This window comes from Plectropomus leopardus, chromosome 6 (assembly GCF_026936395.1).
Source record: "Plectropomus leopardus strain MGB_pleo_1.0 chromosome 6, ASM2693639v1, whole genome shotgun sequence".
Classification (NCBI taxonomy): domain Eukaryota; kingdom Metazoa; phylum Chordata; class Actinopteri; order Perciformes; family Serranidae; genus Plectropomus; species Plectropomus leopardus.
Window position 1 is genome coordinate 20,169,463 of NC_142181.1, and position 22,566 is coordinate 20,192,028.

The window sequence follows — 22,566 nt, forward strand, 5'->3', positions numbered from 1 at the left end:
GAATGATCCTTTTCCAGGTAGAGGTGAGGCCAAAGTGTAGCTTTTTTTGTCTTTTCACCAGGAGATTCATACAGTAAAACCACAAGTAAAATGATCACATTCAGGAGTAATGTGGTGATGTTAAGCATGTTCCACTAACGGGGAAATAAAATATCAACATTTGCCAAATATTTGTCAGATCTTTTTTTGTGTGTGTCAACTAAAAGATAAAGCAGTAGTTAAAAAATAAGATTTTACAAATCTTACTATCCCATGGGATAAAATAACAGCATTTATAAAGTGAAGAGTTTATGATGTTGTGAAGAAAAGGCTCCTTTTGAACTTGAGTGCTGAGTCAACCACAGTGCAGCACAATTAAAGCTGATGGTTGGTTGGATTAATGATTCTTGGTTAGTTGCTGACACAGTGCTTTAGCTGAGACAAACAAAAGAAGGACTAACAAAAAAACCAAGCTAGACTGTAAAGTATCTTCCTTGCTGACTTCAGTCATTAAATGTGATTTTGGAGGGCTCCATTTAAAGGACTAGTATGTAGAACTTAGCGGCACTTAGCATGTAACAATTTTTAACTTCAACTGAGCAAAGAAAGATTGTGAGATGCAATTGAAAAACCAAAGTGGAAAATAACATTGACTTTATTTAACTATTTGCAACAGGTGCATGTCCTCTGCTGCCATTAGGAACCTTTCATAAGTCTGAGAAAACCATGCTGATAATGCTATAAAGGTTATCTTAGTCTGAGCTACAAACAATTAAAGCCTGTGGCTTTGGAGCTTGACAAATGTGTAAATTTACCCGGCATTAAGGGTCCAACTATGACACTAACAAGTTGTATTATGGGAAGTGCAGCATCCACTTAATCCACCAGTTTTTCTGATGCACCACTTTGTCACCATTTTTTTCTTAACCTGTCTCAACTTAATTTAGAGTATACCCCATATTTAGTAGTATTCCATCAGTGTACCTCTAGGTTTTTTTTATCCAGACATGTTAGAGATGATACTTATTTGTCTTGTTTTTGTAGGCCTATCTCTTAGCAAGAGGCAAGAAAGACAACACAACTCAGAATTCACTGTACAAAATCTTCATTTTTTGTTTTTTCTTCCTTAATGACATACAACAGGGGACCCGTAAACAAAAAGAGAGAGTCATTTGATACAAGCTAGAATGCAGTTCAAAAATATATAATAAAACAAAATTAATAAAAAGCAGGTCTCTTATCCCTTGTAGTTAGAGGAAATAGTTTGAATACAGCTTAATATGATGTACAAAATATCACACAGTGATAAATTGCTAATAAAAAAATAAAAACACAAAGAAATGAGAGTCCTTTACCTTGGCCTCTGACTGGTAACAGATTTTTTTAACGAATTTTCTTCATTTTTCATGTTTTTTAATCGTTTTGCTTTTTTTACAAGTTATACATTGCCATTATCAATCACAAGCAAGTTCTATGCCTAGCAAGGAAGAATGATTCACTTATGATACTACAGTATTCTTACATCTTAATAATCATATTCATAATCAAAGAAAAGAAATGCAAAAAAGAAAACAAGGAAATGATGGACATTTACAGCACGTAATGGCATCTCTAGTCATCATTTACAACCTCTGTTTCGATTTCTTTTTTTCTTTTTTTTTCCTTTTTTGATGTGTCAAAGTGATTTGTCTTTATTCCCAGAGAGGGAACGTAGTACATCAGAGTGAAAAGAAAGTTGGCCATCAGTAGCTCATAAAGTTGTGAGCCACAACAGGTTTCGCTCTTGTAGTATTTACTTCAGATTGTATAAGAAACACCTGCAAAACATTATTTCTGCACCCTGTCTGTAACCACTCCTCACCAAAAGCTCCTACTATTAGATGTAGTGCAAAGTGGAGCCAAATAGTAGTTAAATGTGATACCAGGACGTTATGTCCAGCAGCAGAACAATAATGTCCACAGTCCACCACCCTGTTTCAGGAGGAAATATCTGAACTATGAATGCTAGTGTCCCCAGTGATGAGGAAAGGTAAAGACTATTTACCTCTAGGCTACTTTGAACCCTTAGATCTGACCTCAGACCCCGAGAGTAACCCTGTAATCTTCAAGAGGTGGAGGGTACCCCTTAACCAACTGATTAAACACCAGATTTTATCTTCTCAGTGTAAAAGATAAAACTACCGGTCAAGTAATTTCAAGTCAGGTCAGCTGTTAAGGGGCAGCTTTTACCCAAATCAATCTAACATGTGTCCTGCAGGTATCAGTGTAAATGCAGGACACAGAGACCTGTCTCTAAGGAACAATGTTTCCACTGAAGCCAATTTTTCTCTGGTTTATGTTCAAAAAAGCAGAACCATAACAAATGGGCATGACAGATTAGGTGCAGAGTCATGTTACGAATACTTCTTAAAGAAATACTTCACCCATAAAATGACAATTTTTTATCAGTTGGTCATGCCATGTTGCCTTGAATTCGTGAATACAAAGTTACTTGCACGCCTCCATGGAAAAGTCAACATATCAACTTAGTAACTGATTGGGGATCATATTCAACAGCAGCAAAACCATATAAAAACATTAGTTTACAAACTCACACAAAACTTGTGCAGTAAGACCGAACTAAAACTTTACTTTTTAAAACTAAACTGAAAATGAAACTTATCTATGCTCTTTTTAAAGCCAGACTCCAATACTAACTGTTTTTAGTGAAAATGCATATTGTATGGGAAGTACTGAGTGTACAATTGGATAAATACCCCTTGTATCCCTTTTCCAAAATCTAAAATCCGCAGGCATTTTTAACATGGAAAAATCCACTAAAAACAGACAATGACTCCTTTCCTATTACCAGTAGATTAGAGCTGTGTACATGGCTCTGCAGCAGACAAGTGTACCTTTCTGTGTGTGTGGGTTTTGTTTTTTTTTCTGGTGGATGGTATTATGTGATGGCATGTCATTGCATGTTGCCAGTACAGGGGCTAAAATTAGCACGTTCTCCTAGCTGTTGTATTTCCAACACCGGAGAACAGAGCTGGAGCTGATAAATATCCGTGACTACTGCAGTCATTTGCACCAGCAGTGAATGCCGATTGTTACCTTTCCCCTTACAAACAAAAACCAGATATTAGTGGGTGTTAGTGGGGTTTTTCTGCCGTGGGAAAGGGGTTTTTAATGAAGCTGAGTTGTGTAAGAGTTTGGAAGCAGATGTTCTGATGTAATTTTGCTGTTGTTGAACAAGGTTCATAATCAATCAATAAATCAATATGTCTGCTGTATTCCATGGAAGCATGTGAAAAAAAGTTTTTTTTTCATGTATTCAAGGTACCAAATCATGGTCATTTTATGGGGGAACTATTCCTTTAAATGAATTCTGTCTTTTTTTTTTCTTATTGAAATGACAAAAGTGACTTCCTACTTTTTTTTTCTCCCAGCACACATCTGGGTAATGTGCTACTGTGCAACTGATGCACGTCAAAAACAAGATGAAGGATCCTCACCTCATCACATAACTGAATGTTTTGTCAAGCTTTCTTTTTTCAAGCCCGAATAAATAACAAAAAGCCAGAACCGAGCATCGCCTACAAACTGGCACCGACTTAAGGATGAAATGAACAAGACGATCTGAGCAGCTCTCATCTCAGGAAATGTTTTCAGTCCAAGTGGTCCTCACTGTAACATAATTATCATCAGCTCTGTACACTCCTCAAGCCTGAAATGATCAAAGCCCAAAATTATTCACATCCCTCTAATGAGAGAAGTTAACAGTGACCATTAATTCTGAAATGTGACCACAGTTAATGAAATTATTCAACGATGAAATGTCATTTAAAAAGCAGATTCACTCAGTGGAGATCTGTAGCCTGATGAGTGAGAAACACAGTCTCTCGTTCTCACAAGTACAAACACAAAACGGGTCCCTGATTCTGACTCAAGACTGACAAGGTCTTTCATAGCACCGTGATTTAACTAGTGCATATACAAACACACGCGCACACGTTTTCTGTACAGTAAAAAGCACCAAATGACACATTCAGCATCATTTGTTGATAACATACAGACTGGCCTTACCACCCCTGTAAGTCTACAGACTTTAACTGCACTCTCATTATATCTATCTTTAGCTAGTTAATGTGGTGTGAGAGCATCAGTCTGCAGAGTTTAGACTGTAACATTTGTAAAAATGGACCGTGATTGTGGAAATATGTTCATCTTGTACAGCAGGGTGACAGTTTATCTAACGCATAGACACGCACACACACACACACACACACACACACACACACACACACACACACACACACACAGAGGCAGAATCAAGGGGACGCTATAATACTCAGACATACAGTGAGACTTGGTGTCTTGGCCATAAAGTTGAAATTAAAGCTATTTGTTCAACACTGGTTTGCAACCTTATAATGCCTCCTCACATCACACACAGTTTAACATTCTCCAACCCCGAATACGACACCACACACTCCACCTGAAGTCTTTGGAATGTAATACACTGATTTCCTACGGAAAGGTTGGTCAGTTTTCTGCCGACACTCGGAAAGTTAACTGCTAATAGTCATGCCTACATATGTATGTTAGCCACAAGCGAGTCGTTAAATGAAAAAAAGATTTAAAATGAAATGCGGTCGTCTGTGTGTTGTGCGAGCGTTTCCTCTGTGGTTTCTCCTTGAAATGTGAGTAGTGTGTCAGCAGTTCAGGCGCACAAACACACACATGGTGGTTTGTGATAAGTGTTTGTAGCATGAAAAAAAAGCGGAACAGAATACTGTAGTGTAGAAAAGTGTTACTCCAAACATGATCATTCGAAAACGGAGCAGCCGGGATTTTATAAAAAAGCATTGTGATTAGTATTACAAGAAGTCACTGAGGCATCAGAGAACAGTGAGGAGTTGAGGGGAGGTGACGTCCTGTGGTGGTGACCCAGCCAGTGGGGTGCAGGACAAGTGTTTTTGTGTGTGTGTGTGTGTGTGTGTGTGTGCAGGTGAAATTTGTCCACTGTAGTCTTCAGTCTCTTTTGGCCCAGTTATTTTTTTAGGACTCTAAAAGGACAAAAAAAAAAAAGGTTACACCAACAGAAATATTCATGACACTGACATGAAAGGCAAAATATATAAAAGTCCAACTGTATTTTCAGAACGTTCCTTACCATGAATCTAATTATGTTTTGTGAGTAATGTGATGTTGTAAATAAATGTAGGCATTTAAGATACCTAGATTTACAAAAAAAATTTAGCCTCATAGGATTCAAAAAAAGAGCTAGACTTGAGGTTATTTTGTGAAGCTCACAGGATGCTTAAAGGTTTTTTTTAAAATTTTTTTAAGAATCTGATAATAGGGGGGATGTATTTAGGTTCACAGCAGATAAAGGCGATACAGATATTTTATTTTGGCCTCTCGTTCACATGCAAACTGTGTTTTCGGTCGCTAAAATGAAGAATTTTAAAACTCCCTCTAAAGTGCAGATCGTTTTTTAAACTCCACTAAATTTGTATCCATGTGGATATGTAAAACAGAGCGTTTGGGGAAATAACGACATCATCTCCTCAATACACGCATGGCCATTTTGCTTTGTGTAATGAGGATTAGCCGGAAACAACAACAGCAGACAACCAGTTTGCTAATGTTTTGTCAGCACTGCTTTTTCTGATGACTACTTAACATTTAAACTTAGTATTGCTGCACCACTTCACGGACGAACGAAGGCCTCTGATCCGCCCAGTCTTATTTGATCCACCTCTGTGTCCACAATTTAAAGTCAGACAGAACTGTGGTTTTGGATCAGACCCAGTCAAAGCAGCACATGGTGGGACCATTTTGAGAGTGTGATTGTTTCGGATGAGGAGTGAAGGGAAAACTTTCACAATTGCAGACCACGGCTTGTATTTCTGATTGAGCTCCTTCGTCTTTATTTTGAAGGGGAACAACAGCTGTCAGATCTCCAGTGGTAGATAGGTAATGGTAGAAGTTTCACTTTTCTACTTTTGTGACAAGGGACAACTGCAGACATGGAGTCATTTTTGCATCCTAGAGTGGAGGGAGATATTTTGTAAATGAAGTTTTGAACTTATTTTAAAGAGGCAAAAATCCTTCCTTGATGTGAAGGAACAGCATTTAAGATTTAAAGTTTTGGGTGAACTTTTTCTTATTGTTCAAATGGATGAATGTTAGATAGACGGATTAAAAGTGCATTCCAACAATCAGTTCAGTATTACACTTTTATAGGGAACTTGGAAGAGACAGATATTATAAATGTAAGTAGTTAAAAGAAAAGCAGCAGTATCCTGACTAAAAGTTCTTAGTTCTACAGTTTACCAAAATGAAAGTCTATCATTTAACCCCCCAACTGCCTGTTAAATGTCCTTCTATCAAACTCCACACCCCACTTGACAATACAGACTTTCTGTAAAGATCTTAGGGAAAATAACCCTTCATCTCACCAGAATGTCGACAGCGCTGTCAGACAAAGATCTTGGCAAGTGCATCTGCGCCAGCGCTGGCAATGAAGGGCTGTGAAGAGTGGAAGGCCACGTCATGGATGGCCTCGTCGTGCTTCTTCCTGTGAGCCGTGATCTCCTGCACGCACGTCCTGTTGTCCAGCATCCACAGGCGCACCGAGCAGTCGTGACCTGCAGGGGGCAGAGAGAAGATAGAAACAAAGACAACAGTGTTACACTGGGCAAGGATCACTGTGGAGTGCAGTGTAAGGGAATCCTCTATAATGTTTTACAATCTAGATTTAATGCACATTTTCTTCTGCACTGCATTGCTGCGTAATTTTATCCAAGACTGCAGATGTACGGAGGTGTTCTGATCATTTCATGCTATTTAAATATGAGTTTGATGGTTTATAACTAACTTTAACCTCACAAAAAAACTGCCATTACCCATTAATTAAATCCTGAAAAATGCCCACCCGAGTACAGAATGAATGCAATATTAAACTGTTTATTCAAAATTCTGTCTGAGTACTATGATGTTATGTGAAAACAGAGTTTGCAGAGGAATTATATCATAGTTTACAGTATTTTGAAAATGATACAAATTGGCTTTATCCAAGAGGAAGCCTGATTCTAAGATATCCAGTTGAATAAGGACACAGTAAAGCTGAGTGGTACTCACTGCCGGAGATGAGGTAAGTGCCTTTAGGGTCTGTAGTGAGACAGGTGACCGCATCAAGGTGAGCCACCATTGAATGGACAACTTTACCTGAAAAAACACAGAAAGCATGTTTATTTAGATGCATTCAAACAATACGAAAAGAACAGAGGACAAATAAAAGACTTCCTGAAGATACCTGTTTTGTTGTCTAGGAAGCGGATGGTGCGGTTTTCATGTGCAGTGATGGAGACGGGCTCAGATGGGTGACTGACCACACGGTTGATCAGCTCACTGCCTGCAAAGGAAGACAAAAAAAAAACTCCATTTGAATGTACTGTGTTTTATATATTCATTATTAACTTATCTCATTTAATGTGGTGGAGACTCAAATAGGGTTCAGAACTTACCATCCTTGGTCTGCGTCTCTAGCGCAGTGACGCTCTGCTCTGTGTTGAGGTCGTAGAGCAGCGTCTCGCCAGCGTCAAATGAAACTACCACCTGGTTAGGGTCAGTAGCCACAAAGGCTACTGAGGTGGGCGTTCCATGCTCTGGGACAATACGGGAGACAAAGTTGTGAGGCATGGACGCGATGCGAAAACAAAAAAAAAGCACATCAACACAGATGACTACCTCTCTCCTTGTTGAAGACAGACAGGCAGGGAGCTGAGTTCTGAGGGTCCCAAATGCGAATGGTGCCATCGGCTGAGCACGAAGCAAGACGATGGTGAACTGCAGAGTAAGTTAGACCCCACACGCTGTCCTCATGGCCGGCGAGTGCGCTGCTCTCGATGCCAGGATCTGCAAATATAAACACTCATATTTAAAAAAAGAAAAAGGAATACATCTCTAAATTGCAATATTATTATTACTCTGCAGCTGAGGATGCCTGACCATAGTTATCATACGGATCCACATTGAGGTCTGGCATCTTCCAACATCTGACAGTTCCATCTAGACCTCCGCTGTAGCAGGAATCTCCGTCCTCGCCCATGGTTAGTGACAGGACAGCTCCACTAGACAGGAGGAAAGAGGTTCAGTGTTTGCTCTGCATCTGTGTCTGGCAAGTTTATGAACAAGGTGTCATTTGGATTTGTTCTTAACTCACCTGTGTGCTCTGAATGTGTAAATGGGCTCAACATCCAGCGCTGCATTCCTGTGGAGGGACGCAGTCTTTTAAATTTGCTCCTTAGTTTTTTTTCTGGTTTCAATTTTACATTTGCAAGTTATCTGTCCTATTACTGCTCTTACAGATTTAAGAATAAGTAACTAGTATAAAAATGCAATATAAGACACATTTCTTGTTCTTCACTTGCTGTGGATAAACGGGTTCTTACTTTTTTGAGTGCATGGCCTTGTTGAGGTTCCACAGCTTTAATGTTCCATCCTCGGAGGCTGTGAGCAGCACCGCCTGGCTGGGGTGAAAGGTCAAAGCGCGGATAGCGTCAAAGTGGCTGCGTAGCGTGAAACGAGGGTTCCATGTCTTCTTAAACTCCTCCCTGTTATCCTGCATCTGACAGAATAAAAAAAAAAGTGTCAGCATTCATATGTTTTTCATGTAGTTTGGATTACACTCAGACCAAAGCAAATGTGTAATTACATCCATGGAGAGATCGTTGTCATTTGCAACGGTGAGATCAGCCAGTTCACCCAGGTTCATGTCCCCTCCTCCAACAGCATCCATAATGAAGACATCAGAGGAGAAACCCAGGGCGCCACCTGCAGGATGGAGGCGGAAAACACAAGTTACTACAGGACATCATGGCCCTATTAATCCAGGCTGAAACTGTAAAATATAGTTGTGAATCTTAGATCTCCCTGGCAAGAATCATCTTGTTTCCTCACTCCCACACCGTGTACCAGAGGAAATATTTATAGGTGTAGGATGAGTTCTGTAACTTTACCCCTACGCAGGCTTTAAAATTGAACAAAACTGAGACAGCATCTAAATTTGTGATTCTAAGCTTCAATCATGTGTGTGGTATAGTAGGAGGTAGCAGAGGATAGTCTATGGTTTTCTATGAGGCATATTTGGTGGGGGAGTCTTACCTTCCCCAGAGCGAGCCTGTCCCGATACGGAGGGGGGCGGGGTGGGTTTAGGGGGGAAGTCCGACATCATGCCTTGTAACTTGTTCCTGCGGTTCTCTGAACCCAGCAAGAGGAGAGAGACACAAAACATCCAGTCATGCAGAGAGGCGGAGGAGGGACGGAGAGGCCAGCACACGGACAGATGAGAGATAAATGTAGAAATAGGCAAGAAGATAGACTTCATTCTTTAAATACAAACATAAAATTTTAAAGATTCTTTACTTGAGAGGATGGAATAGATAAAAGCACAGCGTTACAGTGTAAATGTGACTTAAAGAATGAAATGTGGACATACAGAAAGAGAAGGCAGCATGCGTGATAACCTCTGAAATGACCCCGCACCAGAGAAATTACATCTACAGACAGAGATGACAGCTACACAGCTCTAAAGAGTCACAGACTGACAGCTCGTGAAACAGGACAGAGAGACAGGTGGTTGGGAAAAGAGGTTGGTTTTATTGACAAGAAGAGATGCCAAGACACAATGAGAAGTAAAAGATAAAAAGGTGAGCAGGGAGGAAGGGGTGGGGTGGGGACCAAAAAAGACAGATACACTGGTGGCAGTGATTCTGGCAGTGCTGATGCTGGTGATGTTGCTATGGCAACAGCGTACCTAACTCCCGTCCGTCCCCTGAGATCCGGGCCTCTCCCGCCCCCTCCCCATCCTCCCCCGAGCCCAGGAAGTCAAATTCACTGAGGGCGTCTTCCGAGTCGTCTTCGTCCTCCTCGTCCTCCGGGTCCAAGTCTGTGGTCATCGGCTCCGAACCCATCTGATCAGACACAGAGCAGAGCAGAGAAAATGGTTCATTATGTGATTAGTCATAAATTAAGTTTGCAGGTTACAGTTTGTGTTCCCAATCGCTAGGGGGTCGACAGAGTATCGGTCAGGCCGATATTTGAATGATCACGGATAACATTAATTAATTAAAAAGTGCAAAGAAGGTGTCAGCATGGGAGGAATGTTTACTTTGAAAAACCTCGGGGAGCTATTCTTATTTATACATTTTTTTAATTAAAATTTACGCTTGACTTTACAAAAAAAGTTGCTGGGAACTTGCTGTATTTGATGTTGAAAGTTTCAGTTAGATTTAACATTTAACATTTCCTAATCAAAGTTTTGTGTTGGAGTTTGTTATATACCAAATTCTAAATATGGACAGAAAGATTTTAATTTTTAATGTAAATGAATATCGGTTCCAAATATCTGTTATCGGTCTCATTATTGGTATCAGCCGTGAAAAACCAAACTCTGACAAGGGTCAGACAGCTACACATCTGTGCTCCATAGACTAACTCCAAGACTGCAATCGCTTCAGATTTTCTTCATTTTCAGGATGATTTTGCCTGGGGCACATATAATAATAATGTTAAATACCTGGTAAGGTTAGAAGGAGATATACATTTCTCTGCTTTACAGGACCAGTGAAGGGAAAGAGGGAAACTTTGCAGATATTCAAACAGCTGTGTGTTATCACAGTGTGTGCAGATGAAGGTGTTTGGCTTCCTCCAGAGCTCCCAGCCCATCAGCCAGCGCAGGTTCAGGCACTGGTGGCACAGTCAGAAGCCAAATATGGTTCAGTTGCACACTATGTGATGACATATAGCTGGTTAAAAATCAGCAAAGTTTCCTTTATTGCCATTATCATCTGTCTTGATTGCCAATGATGCCTGTGATTTGCAGCCTATAGTTAGGCTTGAGCTTCTAATTATCATTATCTTTTTAACCTGTTTTTACTGCTATGTGAGTATGACATCCTTCAAACAGATATGCTTGACCCTTTTGTCTGGTTCTCCCAAAAACAATTTTTTTTGGTTTTCCAAAAATCTATAACATTTCTTCAGCGAGTGCAGTCAGTGACAGTGTGGGCTCCATGCTAGCTCTGACAGTTTGACAGACAATCACAAAGGGTCAATGTCATTTTTAATCATTGATCGCACCTTTACACGAGACTTCTTGTTCTTGCGCGGTCCATCGATGCAGTCAGTGGCCATTCCTTGGAAGTCGTCTTCCTCGTCACTGTCGTCTTCATCGTCATCCTCGCAGCCGTGCAGGAAGGGGATCTTATCGAGGACTGAGCCACCCAGACGTTCCTTTGAGCTTTCCTTGCCCGCGTTCCTATGAATTCACGCATGACATGAAAATTATTTTCTCCATTCCAAGTTAAAAGGACAAAAAAATTTATTTAGGACAATACCTTGCAGAGGGAGACAGGGTGACCCCAATTATACTTATATAATATCATACTATGAAAATTTTAGCCACGTTACAGCATAGCTATTATTTTTTATCGTTCTAATAAAGTTTCATGACTGCAACAACTATGGGTGCCTTTTTCTTTTTTTTAACTTCTTTTTTGAAATACATTACCATTAAAATTTTGATAAATCTATATTAAAGTATTTCCACTCGCACATTTTATCTTTACAATCCAATATGTCTGACAGCTACATATTTTCCATGTAATGAAAACTTTAATAGTTTTCTGCAGTTTTTGTTTTTTGTTTTTAAGTCTTACAATGCTCTCATGATGGAGGATGCCCTTCGTTTTGGACATCTTTTCTGCATTTTGTTCTGTTGGCTTTTGAGACTAGGATGTGCTATTGTTTCGCTATCTTTACATTTCTGCTACAGGGAAATAAAACTCACAAAGCAGCCTTAATATAGACATATTGATGATTTTTTGCGATTTGTGACCTGTTTACAGTCTGCCCTGTGCGTTGTCATGGATGTGTGTTGCACAAACCAACTAGCCATGAATTTGCAAAGGTATGTCATAGAGATGCATGCCCAAAAGAACGGCCAACATTTATGGTCAGAAGGAGAAACGCACCTACTTTTGAACATTATGACAGCCTTGAATATCAACAGGTTTTTCAATAATTGCAAATACGGCAACGCCAACCGTTTCAACAAGGAAGGAATGAAAGAGAGAGTCTGTCTTTGCACAGTCAAACAAGTCCGCCACCAGTGAAAATCTTAATCTCCAATCTCCAAATCTCAAAAAAAATCTTATTTTTATGCATAAAAGCAAATGGCAAAGACAACCGCTGTGCCTCTTTTCTATATTTGGACGTCAGAAATGACATGTTCGGGCACGTTTTATTAGGTGGAAAAACTTGTGCAGTTTTATAGCTCTAGCAGATAAAGAAAAACCCAAAAGTTTAAGTAATTCATTCCAAAGGAGAAAAACAAACTAAAACAAAGTGTTTTATTTGTCATGATTAAGCATATGTTACAAACTGGGGATGTCTTCACTGTGATAATCAGTGGAGCAACAACAGCGAGAGAGCATGTTTGCTTCCGCAGTCTCACCTCTTGATCTGTTCCTCTATCTGTCTGACCAACAACGACTCTCCGCCTGCCCGGGGCTCAGGTTCAGGACAGGTTTCACTGGGTGGAGGCCCGTTAGCTTCGGGGCTGCTCCGCCCGAGCAGGGAGCGCACACGCTTTGACCGCATGTCCAGGATAGTGTCTGAATAACCAACTTCCTCAAGATATCTACATTCAGGGGTAAAAGGATGCAAAGACATATAAATCAATCCCTCTAATCTAGATCACAAGATCTTAATGATGATGGAGCACATTAGTATGATGCTGAGATAAAAAGGAGGTGATGACAGAGAGGCCTTACTTGCGTAGTAGCTGACGTCCCTCCTTCCAGGACATCTGATTGGCTGGCTCGGAGTCTGACTCAGCCGGCCCATTGGGAACTACAGAAAAAAGATTGGTCAATAGTGATGCAACAGCAAGGCATGAGCAGAAAAAGCAGAAACTTTGAGCTGCTCTAAAAGTAAAGCAACAGTAGCAGAGTATGTAATAGCTTGGTTAAACATACGTTGGTCTGCCTCTGTCTCTGGTTTCTTGTCTCCTGGACTCTGGTCGTTTCCTGTCTTCAGCTTCTGGTGCTTAGCCCTGCAACCCCACAAAACACCACATGAGGGAAGCATTATGGATAAATAAAGGAAACGTTTCACTAATCACTATGCCCAAAGCATGCAAAACATTGGGACAGCAGGATGAGTGGATAACAGATGTGAGGACCCAGGGAGAGAAAGGAGTTTTTTCACATTAGTCTTACCTCTCTTGTTTGAGGGCGTACTCCAGCATTTTGATCCGCCTCACCAGGTCCTGTTTCATATTCTCCTGTCCTTTCCTCTCACCCTGTAGGAACGCCACCTGAGCCTGAAACACACATACAGGATGGTAAGGAACACAAAGTACCTTGAAAAAAAAAGGCACACACAAACAGCAACCGCTCGCATGCACATATGACCGCAAAATCAATTTATAACTGTAGTGAAATGGATTTAAAAAAACGCATGCACAGCCTCAACTAAAGCTAGTAAAGCATTTGATATCAACAGTGATCACAAGCAGCGACTGTGAAGGGAGAAAAAAAAGTTCGATGTGACAAGCATAGCAAACATGACTTCTGAGAATCCCGAGGAATAAGTAGAGGGTTGTGGAACAGGGCTCTTATTTTTAACTTCTCCTAACCAAGGCCTCACTGCGCATCTGCAGAAGAGGAAAAACAAGGCACACACCGGCCAAATTCAAATATCTTCTTTTAAGACACATCCTTCCTTTGTGCGCTTCCCCTTCTCAGTTTCCGCTTGTTTCCTTCCTCACTGAGCTGATAAAATTCTTACCTTGAGGAAATAGATGTTCACTGCCCATTCTTGCCATATGGCAAACAGTTAAAGAGTTTCGTGAGAAGAAGAAAAAATCGTGATAATGAAGGAATGCAGAGTGATGACGCTGTTAAGATATGAGGACTATCTTCAGACAGGGTCTTCCCTTGGGCAAGGCATCATATGGCAATACAAGTACTCTATGTGTAAAGGCTGTCGGAGTGGATGGAAAAGATTTATAACAGAAGACTCAGGCATAATGTCTTTTATACCATTTTTTGAGCAAAACTGTGGTTCACATCTGGCAGCAAACACCCTGCCCTCTATTGGCTGGAGGAGGAAAAATGCCACAGTGAAATAAAAATAGTGATCCTAGTTAGAAATTGGTTAAAATTGCCTACCCTGTTTCTGGATTTGCATGCAGGGGATGTTAGGCACAATAGTTTTGCATTTTCATCCTCTCCCTCTCTGCTGTACCCAGCGGTGCTGGAGCATTAATACCGATTGTCTTACAGTCCATTTCTCCTCTGCACGTCCCTGTCTGTGTCCACGAGTCTGCTCCCACACGCATACGCAGCTCTGTAAAACTAGAACAGTCTAAAAACACTATCTCATGGGGCAGGCACTTGGTCTACTTGAGAGGGTAGTCAATCACCCGGGAAAGTGCACACACACACGTTCACACACACAGACAGTCATGTAACCAGCTAGGAGGGCGAGTGGAGCACAGGATAATCTGCCAAGCAAACCTTACTACTGCTGCTGCTGCTGAGTAATCCTGATTAATGCAATGTGATTTCGTATGCTTACCGGAGAATTTTGGAGATAATTGTCAAAGCTAGCATGTAAACACTGCGGGCATGATCTAAGAGGTTGTTAAATATAGATGACTTCATGTAGTTTAGCTTAACTCAGGAGGAGAAGTTCTGTTCTTAAAATAAGCAAAGTTAAATTTGCAGTGTTTATGTATATGGAGCTCTGGAAGGATAGTTTAAAAAGCACAGCATGCAATTAACAAACCGAAAGACAAGTGTGAAACACAAAAATCAGCTTTGCCTTGTTGAAATAGCTATGTAATAACATGCCATTTGCTGTGGTTACATGGTTGATATAAACAGCTAGCATAGGGTTAGCTGCAACGGCTAGTTGGGAAGCATTTCAAGCGGCCGTCGTGTTATGATGGATGTGCAACTGTATTTGCATATTTCACACAAACAGAGGCTCCATGTTCCATGCGGGACATAATCAGATGTGAATGCTAACATGCTAAAACACAAACCAAGCAGAGCTCAGCTGTTTTGCGAGCTGAGCAGTGTCATACTGTGGGAGGTTTAGATAACAGATAACAGCATGAACATTATATACTATAAATGGCAGAAAACAGATGAACCATGGCTCAAATCCCAGCTCACATAACAATCTCCAAAGTAAAATGGCAAGACAGTTGCTTCTATCAATGAGGCTAATAAGCTTGACCTGCATCCACAAAAATGACAAAGTGCTGTTGTGAAGGCCTGCTGTGGGTCAAGGAGAGCCAATCTAAGTAAAAACTGTCAAATTCAAGAGGAGGCAGAGTAGAATAAGAGGTCCTCCGCTCACAAATCTTAAACAAAGACTCCTCAGTGTACTGACTTGGCTGCTTTTCAGTGAGTGAAAACACCGTTGTCAGCTCAGCACTGATAAATAGTCCTGGTGAAACACTTAAAATATCATGATGTGACGACTAGGTGCAGATAGGTGGATGCTGAGATCTTCAACTTGTGAACAGTTTTTATGTAGGCTCAGGGCTGGTATAGACCGAAACCTCAGAAGCAAGTAGTATAGAAACTTCTCCAGTCAAACAATATCTGCATTTAATCCTATTTGTATCAATATGTAGTAAAAAAAATATTTGCATGGTTTTGCATGTTTTTGCTTACAGCCAATCACCGCAGGCATTCTTTGATTTAATGCAACATGTGATTTTAGCCGTTAAAACGCATGCAGTCTGTGGTGTGGTGAAGTCGAGCACAGTGTATTTGACGGTGCTGGCTGTTCAGCTGTTCAGTTGAGAAGCCACTAAAACATTCAAAATTATGGCTATAATACAGTCCTGTGGTGTCTGGTGACATTTTCCACAACTGAGTGATTCCACTCACATAATGAGTATCTAATGAAGTAAATTTAAAAAAAAAAAAAAAAAAAAGGTATCAAATGAAGTACTCCATTGGTATCCAGGTTTTCCGACACATTCATTTATTTGTGGCAACCCACCACGATCAAAACATCTGCCACGATGTATTGATTTTATATTTTTTCATTGAGAACACTATTTTAAAAAAAAATATATATATATATATATATATATATATATACACGTGTACAGTTCAGTTATTGATTGCACCACATAGAGTGTACTCTGGGCACAGATGGAGCAGTAGAAAGCCTGATGCAGTGAAAGGGAAACTTAACCATTTATTGTGCTGGGTTTTTAAGTCTACAGAAGCTGCTTCTCTTACCATCTATCTTATCCTATCTGCCCAGATCGACAGTAATCACCCTCAAACTGCTGCTGGGGTAAAAAACAGAAGTCATAATGATTCCACCTGTGCTTCATTCACAGACCCCCAAAAATGTACAAATTTAGAGAGGGGACACAGAATGATAAAAAAAGAAGTGACACACCACACACAAACAAGATTTTAAAAAAACAACAACTATGCAATAGATTCTAATCCTTTGAGAAACACTGGTGCTGATATTGGCACTGGCATCACAATTTTTTAAATTATACCCAGCCCCGTATGGCCCTAATTTGTACCAAACTGTTCAAAAGAGCTTGAAGTTTTCACTAAGTTGCTGTTGGCAAAACAGTCACAGTAATGTCGCCCTTTTACGAACAGAGACGCAATAATTAAGATAAACTAACAAAGTCAATGGTCAGTGACCATGAATCCTCCAACAAAATGATTCAAATCAACAATAGTCTTATAATTTCCACCTCTAAAAGGAATGTGTACTTCATCATTTAGGGGCAGGGCGCATGTTTCTACTCCTACTCACACACACGGACGAGCTACGACCTGCTCACATGCAGAGATAACCATCACACCCCTGTGTGTGCGCCAGTGTCACACTGTGTTCCTAGAAGGACAGGTTCCCAAGCCCTGTCCGAAACCTTAAATCCCCAACACTGATTTGTTGGCCCAAGCTAGAGCCAAGGCTGCACGTGTAGCCACATAAAGGTAGCCAAAACAGAGGGATCAGTGTGTCAAAGGGTTTATGGCTGTATGTCATTCTTTATCTATTACTTAACCACTCATTCTTGGCTCTGACCTGGTTGTACTTGCTCTCCCGTTTCACAGTATGTTGCTTTTAAAGTGGAAGGGTAATAGGGTTCAATGGGTAAAATACCATTTAAGAGAAGATTAACCTAACACACATTGGTTGTTATAGGGCAAATGCAGTTTTCAATACAATATAGCTTGTATGTAAAATAAGGTCCCAAAATCAAACGCTCTTATCAAGCGTGAGAATACATTAACAAAAAAAAGCAACCATTTTAATACACACTTGTATTGTTTTGAGCTTTCACTGGTCTGTATTTTTCTGCCCTTTGTCTTATTCAGATTAGGACATACAGTACTTATTTTTACTCGTTTGTGAGACAAGGCGGTCCATTCATAAGCTATTAAAGGTGTTTTTATCACGAGATTAACTCCTCAAATAAGAGCCAAAATGGGGCAGCGGGTCAAAAGACATCATAGTATTTATTAAGGTAAACTCAAGTAAAATTCCATTTGATATAGCCCTGCTAACACTGACACTGCTGATATTTTCTTTTGTATTATTTTTGGTAAACCAACAAATCTAGCAAAGTACAAAGGAACCTTGTCGCGAGCAAACCTGTCGTGCCATCTGATCTCTCTTTCCTGTGGGTGGGTTTTCCTCTGTGTGGCCAACTGCTGCTGACCTTTCCAGAGTTTGTCGTAGCATGGAGAGCTGACACATTTAGCCTTTTCTGTCAGTGCCCCTCTGGTAGCTACAGAACAGGGTCAAGGGCAGCTTTCCTCTTCCACTAGCCACCCTCCATCTTCTCATCCCCTCATCCCCATGGGAGAATCCATGAGCCAACAAGTAGAGCAATGAACTTTTCTGGGACAGTGCGCTTTGATGGAGCATGTCAGAGTGCTTCGAGTGTGTGTGGGAGCTTTTTGGCTAGAGAGTGACATCCTAAAAAGTTGGGCTTGCTGCCTAAGTTTGATTAAAAGATGCGTGATAAGCAACGGAAAGCAAAAATACTGCATGTCATGAATGTCATTTTCATAATATTTTCAAGATTTCAGGGGAAGAACTGAGAAATAAAATAAAAAGGAGTGAATTACATACAAAAAAAAGGACGATGAAATCGCACATAGGACAGGAGCACTGGAAGTGTGCGTGGGTGGGAGACACACACTGTTATAATGCAGTACATATGGATGTCATATGTGTGTCATGGCTGAGAGCGCAGAGCTATTAATTAGAGATGTGTACCCAGGGGCCCCGTGAGCCACACTCAACAGGAAGTGATGTCATCTGGGTCACCAGTAATCTATTCTATACAACTACTGACACTTGTTGATAAAATTAAAGCTGAAACTGAGAATAACACAAAGAGGAACAGCTAAGTGTCTGCCCTTGCCCCTGCACAGTAGTGACTCGGTTCGATGTCCTCTGCACAGTCTGTTTGTCTATTAAATTATAATGAGGACAAGGCAAAAACAAGCTTGTTCTGACACTGTGCAGTAGTAGCGTCATCGGAAACAATACACCAGGAAATGCTTCTTGTGTGTCTAAAGGACAGAGAGACAAGGCCAGTGCCACCTGTCCCCCATGGTCGTGCCGGGATGTCCCACCTGGCCCAGAGTAGGGAGCGCCTTCATTCCTTGCTTGTCACCGGAGACACGACACCACAGGTGGCATTTCACACCAAAAACACACTCACAGAGACAGCACATGTGTCACAGTCTCGCAGATCCGCGCTGTGCTACAAACAGAGATATCCACGCGGTCACAGAAAGAGTCCCACAGTCGTAAGATGATAGCGCTGATCTCAAGTATTGGTGATGGTTTTGCTGCTGATTGCATCCAAATATTTTCCGTGCAGTTTCCTTGCTAGCCTTAATGCCACAAAAATTGATATGTGTAGTTGACATGTGAGCAGACATGTACAGGACGGTGCCAACTGCACAGGACACGGCCAGGGGGGCATGCTAACTGGCATGTTGAGAGCCCTGCCGGCATTCTGGCAACAAAAGCCAGAGGCCTGTGGCCTGTGGGTGTTAAAATGTAAGCTAGGTCAATTTTTCAGCCTGGCACTCCAGCAATCCTCTCTTTCTCTCAGCGCAGGCCGCAGTGCTAATTGTACCCGTGAAACCAGACCATGTGCAGCAAATACTCAAACAAAGTTCCATAACAAGCACTAATGGTGTGTTGGACATAGCGATGGCCCACTTCTGCCTTCCGCTCCCACTCTATCCCACACACGACTATAAAAGCGGCGAGCACAACCAGTTTGTTATTGTTCATCCATATTTTATCAAGGCTTCTTTTTATAACTACATAGGTTTGAGTCGGGGGGCAAAGTGAGAGGCAGAGTGACAGAGGAGAAGCAATAATAATATGAGTTTTCTGTGGTTTTGTGCAGCTCATGAACTCCAGAAGATAGCCCATGATTGCTGATTACAAGCACACTGTGGTTACAGGAGGAAGACCACTTATGGGTTTGGGAATAAAAAGATGAACTGTTCATCACTTCATTCCAAATACAGACTAAAAACATCTTTGAATGTTTTCCTAACCTGGAACAATTAGATGAGTAAGCACAATCTTGCCCAGCAATGCTCGGTCTCACACGGTTACACACATGCATGCAAGGTATGTTGCACAGTACAACCTCTGTCTTCTGCTGTCCGTCTCTGAATAACTGGGACCATTAGGGTACCCATGCCTTGCTCAAGGGCATTTCTATGGCAATGACATTTTCTTGCCATTTCATCAACTCACACTGATGACCTTTAAGGACATACGCTCACGTGTTTGTAAGTGCCGAGTCATGTTTTTTTTACAGTCAGGATTTGCAAGTTTAGCTGGAGGTAGGATTGGCTGATGATAATCTAAGAGTCTAAAAAGTCTGAATGAAAGCGACAAATACAACTTCATCACAAACTTAACAGCCACTATTACGCATCTAACATCTATCTCCTACACCAAGACTTATCCCTCTGTACGACAGACCTCAATTCAAAATGTGGTTTCCTTTAAATGCCACCAGAGACACCGTCACTATAAAACCACAGTTAAATTAGACTTCAAAGAACTTCCTCTGATGAGATTTTGCGGTAAAATGTGATTTATTACAAAAACTGCTAGCAGACTGGTATGCAAGGCGAGAGTGGAAGTCTGTGAAAAGGTCAACCTGGTCACTTTCTCTCACTGCGCTAATTGTCTTGTAAATAAAATAACATTTACTATTTATTATAGGTGGTGGGGGGAGCAATATAGCATAGTATTGCAATATTTTTGTGTGCCAATATCAAATCATTGAAGAAAAATCAGGTATTTTTTAAATTATTGTATAAATTCTTGGTACAACAAATACAGATTAAACTTTTGGTACTATATATATATATATATATATATATATATATATATATATATTTTCCCCTCCAGTCCACTAGATACATTCAGCTGCAATAAAAATTACTGTTTTGAACAGACCGAAAACTTTATCTTTTTAGAGAAAACAGATGTTTGACAAAGTTTTCCTTTGAGGACATAATTTACAGTTGCGAAGAACGTATTAAATCGGCATATTTATTTTATTGCAATAGATATCGCAACATGTTTTAAATTGCAATAACATTGTATTGTGACTTTTGCATCGCGATAACACCGTATCTGGTATCGTATCATATCTCTCTAGCTATTCCCGCCCCTACTATTTAATAAACTAATCCTCATTTTACTGAGGAATCTCCTTAAGTGAAGACACCACTTTGACAATTATATTACTATGATTAGCAAATGCTGTGATTTGAAAGAACGATCACAGCTGGGAGGCACTATCATCATCCATTACCCTCAAAATAACAGCCCCAGATCACTTAATTTGTCCCTGTAGCTCATGAAAACCCAATACTTGTCAACTACTCAAAAAAATAGACCATTCTAGTTACAGTCCATCTTAAACTGCAATATGCTTTTGATGTGCACCTGCTAGGTAGCCACACCTAAACTCTGTTTACCTACCTTTCCTATTTGCAGGACGCTTTGTAGGCTGACATATGCTGATCTTAATCGTCTAACTCTTTGGTGTATATCTCTGTGAGTGTAATGTAACTGGTCACTTGGAGGCCAAAATGCATAGATGAATATCTTGTTGAATTTTTTTGTTTGAGGGTGGCTTTTAGTGATCGTGAGCTGGAGGTCATGGAGTCTCTTCATTGTCATATACTGCCTAGTAATAATACATCCTGGTCAGTACAGTATAATAGGGTGTAATGTTAGCCCGTTAGCATTTGGGCATCCTAAAACTGACTGCTTGTTGGGCATGTGTACTGTCACAAAGCAACACCGAAACAGCTCCTGCATTATCCTTTCTAGCCTTAACGTTGCAAACGCAGGCTAAATGATAAACACATTTACCCTGAGTTCGTCTCTCTCAGCCTCCCAGCGGTATTTCTCGGCCTGGAAACGTCCCCACTCGTACTGGATGAAGTGAAGGATCCCAGGAAGCGTCATGCCCGAGTCCCCGTCCTGTAGCTCCCGAGCCTGCGACGATCCGGGCATGGCCCCGGCCGCTGCCGCCGCCGCCGCTGCCGCCATCGCCCCGGTCGCCGCAGCTGATGTCGCCTGGCCCGGTGCTGCTTTGGGCCCGTTTGGGTTGCGCCCCGCTCCGCTGCCGCTGCCGCCTCCGGAGTTCGGGTTTGGTCCTCCGCCGGATCTATCCGCCTCCATTTTAACCGTTCAACCTTTCGCCAGGATAAGGAGGTGGAAACGGGCAGAGTGCGCGAACAATAATAATAAAAAAAAGTACCTTCTTCCAACCCAGCAGCACCTCGCTATAGGCGACCCTCTTTTCTTCCTTTTCTCACACGCACAGAACAAAATTACTATTCAGCTAGCAAAATACTACACTTCCGCTTTGAAACCTTCAAGATAAAACACCATCAAGATACATATTTTTAACATCGAGGCCTGTTTAGTCGCCAAAGAGCCTTACTTGACATATTTTTTCATTCTCAAAGATTTTTCTAAAGTAACATCGACATATGGCCGTTAAATGTCCACCTCTTCAAATAAATTTCGAAATGGTGTTTGCGACTCTTATTGTTTAAATCCCGGGTTTGTGTCCTCCCCCCTGTGTTTGCTGCTGGAAATGCCCACTGTGGGTGACAAATAAAGGGCCATGTTTGCAGTAATACACAATGAACTTGTCGCTAGGGGAGTTCATTTCCTGCCATTTTGTGAGCAGGGATGTTTGAGATTAGTAAAGTCAGCCAGCGTTATCCACAACTCTATTTCCAGTTTAAAGTTTCATTTAAAAATCTGCACGACAAAAGCCGACCGTGAGTTTGTCTGCGACTTCCCTAAAAATATTAATAACACATCCATGCATAGGTTCTTCCCCACGTGCGTGTCTTTTCCTTTTTAGCACCAATCACGTAATTTTCTGCATTCAGGTGAATTTTTCTGCACTAGTTTGGGCAGTTTTCTTCATCAGTTGATGGTGGAAAT

General features: G+C 41.0%; 1 protein-coding gene across 1 annotated transcript; it reads right to left on the bottom strand.

Annotated features, from left to right (window-relative positions):
* Nucleotides 1-1,067: 1,067 nt before the first annotated feature.
* strn4 (striatin, calmodulin binding protein 4) lies at nt 1,068-22,109 on the bottom strand. Its single transcript, XM_042486355.2, has 18 exons — nt 21,475-22,109; nt 13,254-13,357; nt 13,011-13,087; nt 12,807-12,885; nt 12,488-12,673; nt 11,113-11,290; nt 9,788-9,944; nt 9,136-9,231; nt 8,687-8,805; nt 8,424-8,599; nt 8,195-8,242; nt 7,981-8,102; nt 7,720-7,887; nt 7,497-7,637; nt 7,286-7,384; nt 7,111-7,197; nt 6,429-6,617; nt 1,068-5,030 (listed from the first exon to the last, which is right to left on the bottom strand). Exons 1-17 carry the CDS (start codon nt 21,784-21,786, stop codon nt 6,448-6,450), a joined length of 2,319 nt encoding a protein of 772 aa, XP_042342289.2. The 5' UTR covers nt 21,787-22,109; the 3' UTR covers nt 1,068-5,030; nt 6,429-6,447.
* Nucleotides 22,110-22,566: the final 457 nt, after the last annotated feature.

Coding starts and splice junctions, on each gene's coding strand:
- strn4 (XM_042486355.2), bottom strand. CDS start 21,786: ATGGAGGCGGATAGATCCGGCGGAGGACCAAACCCGAACTCCGGAGGC. Junction 7,385..7,496: donor AGAGACGCAGACCAAGGATG/GTAAGTTCTGAA, acceptor CTTCCTTTGCAG/GCAGTGAGCTGATCAACCGT. Junction 6,618..7,110: donor CACTTACCTCATCTCCGGCA/GTGAGTACCACT, acceptor TGCCCCCTGCAG/GTCACGACTGCTCGGTGCGC.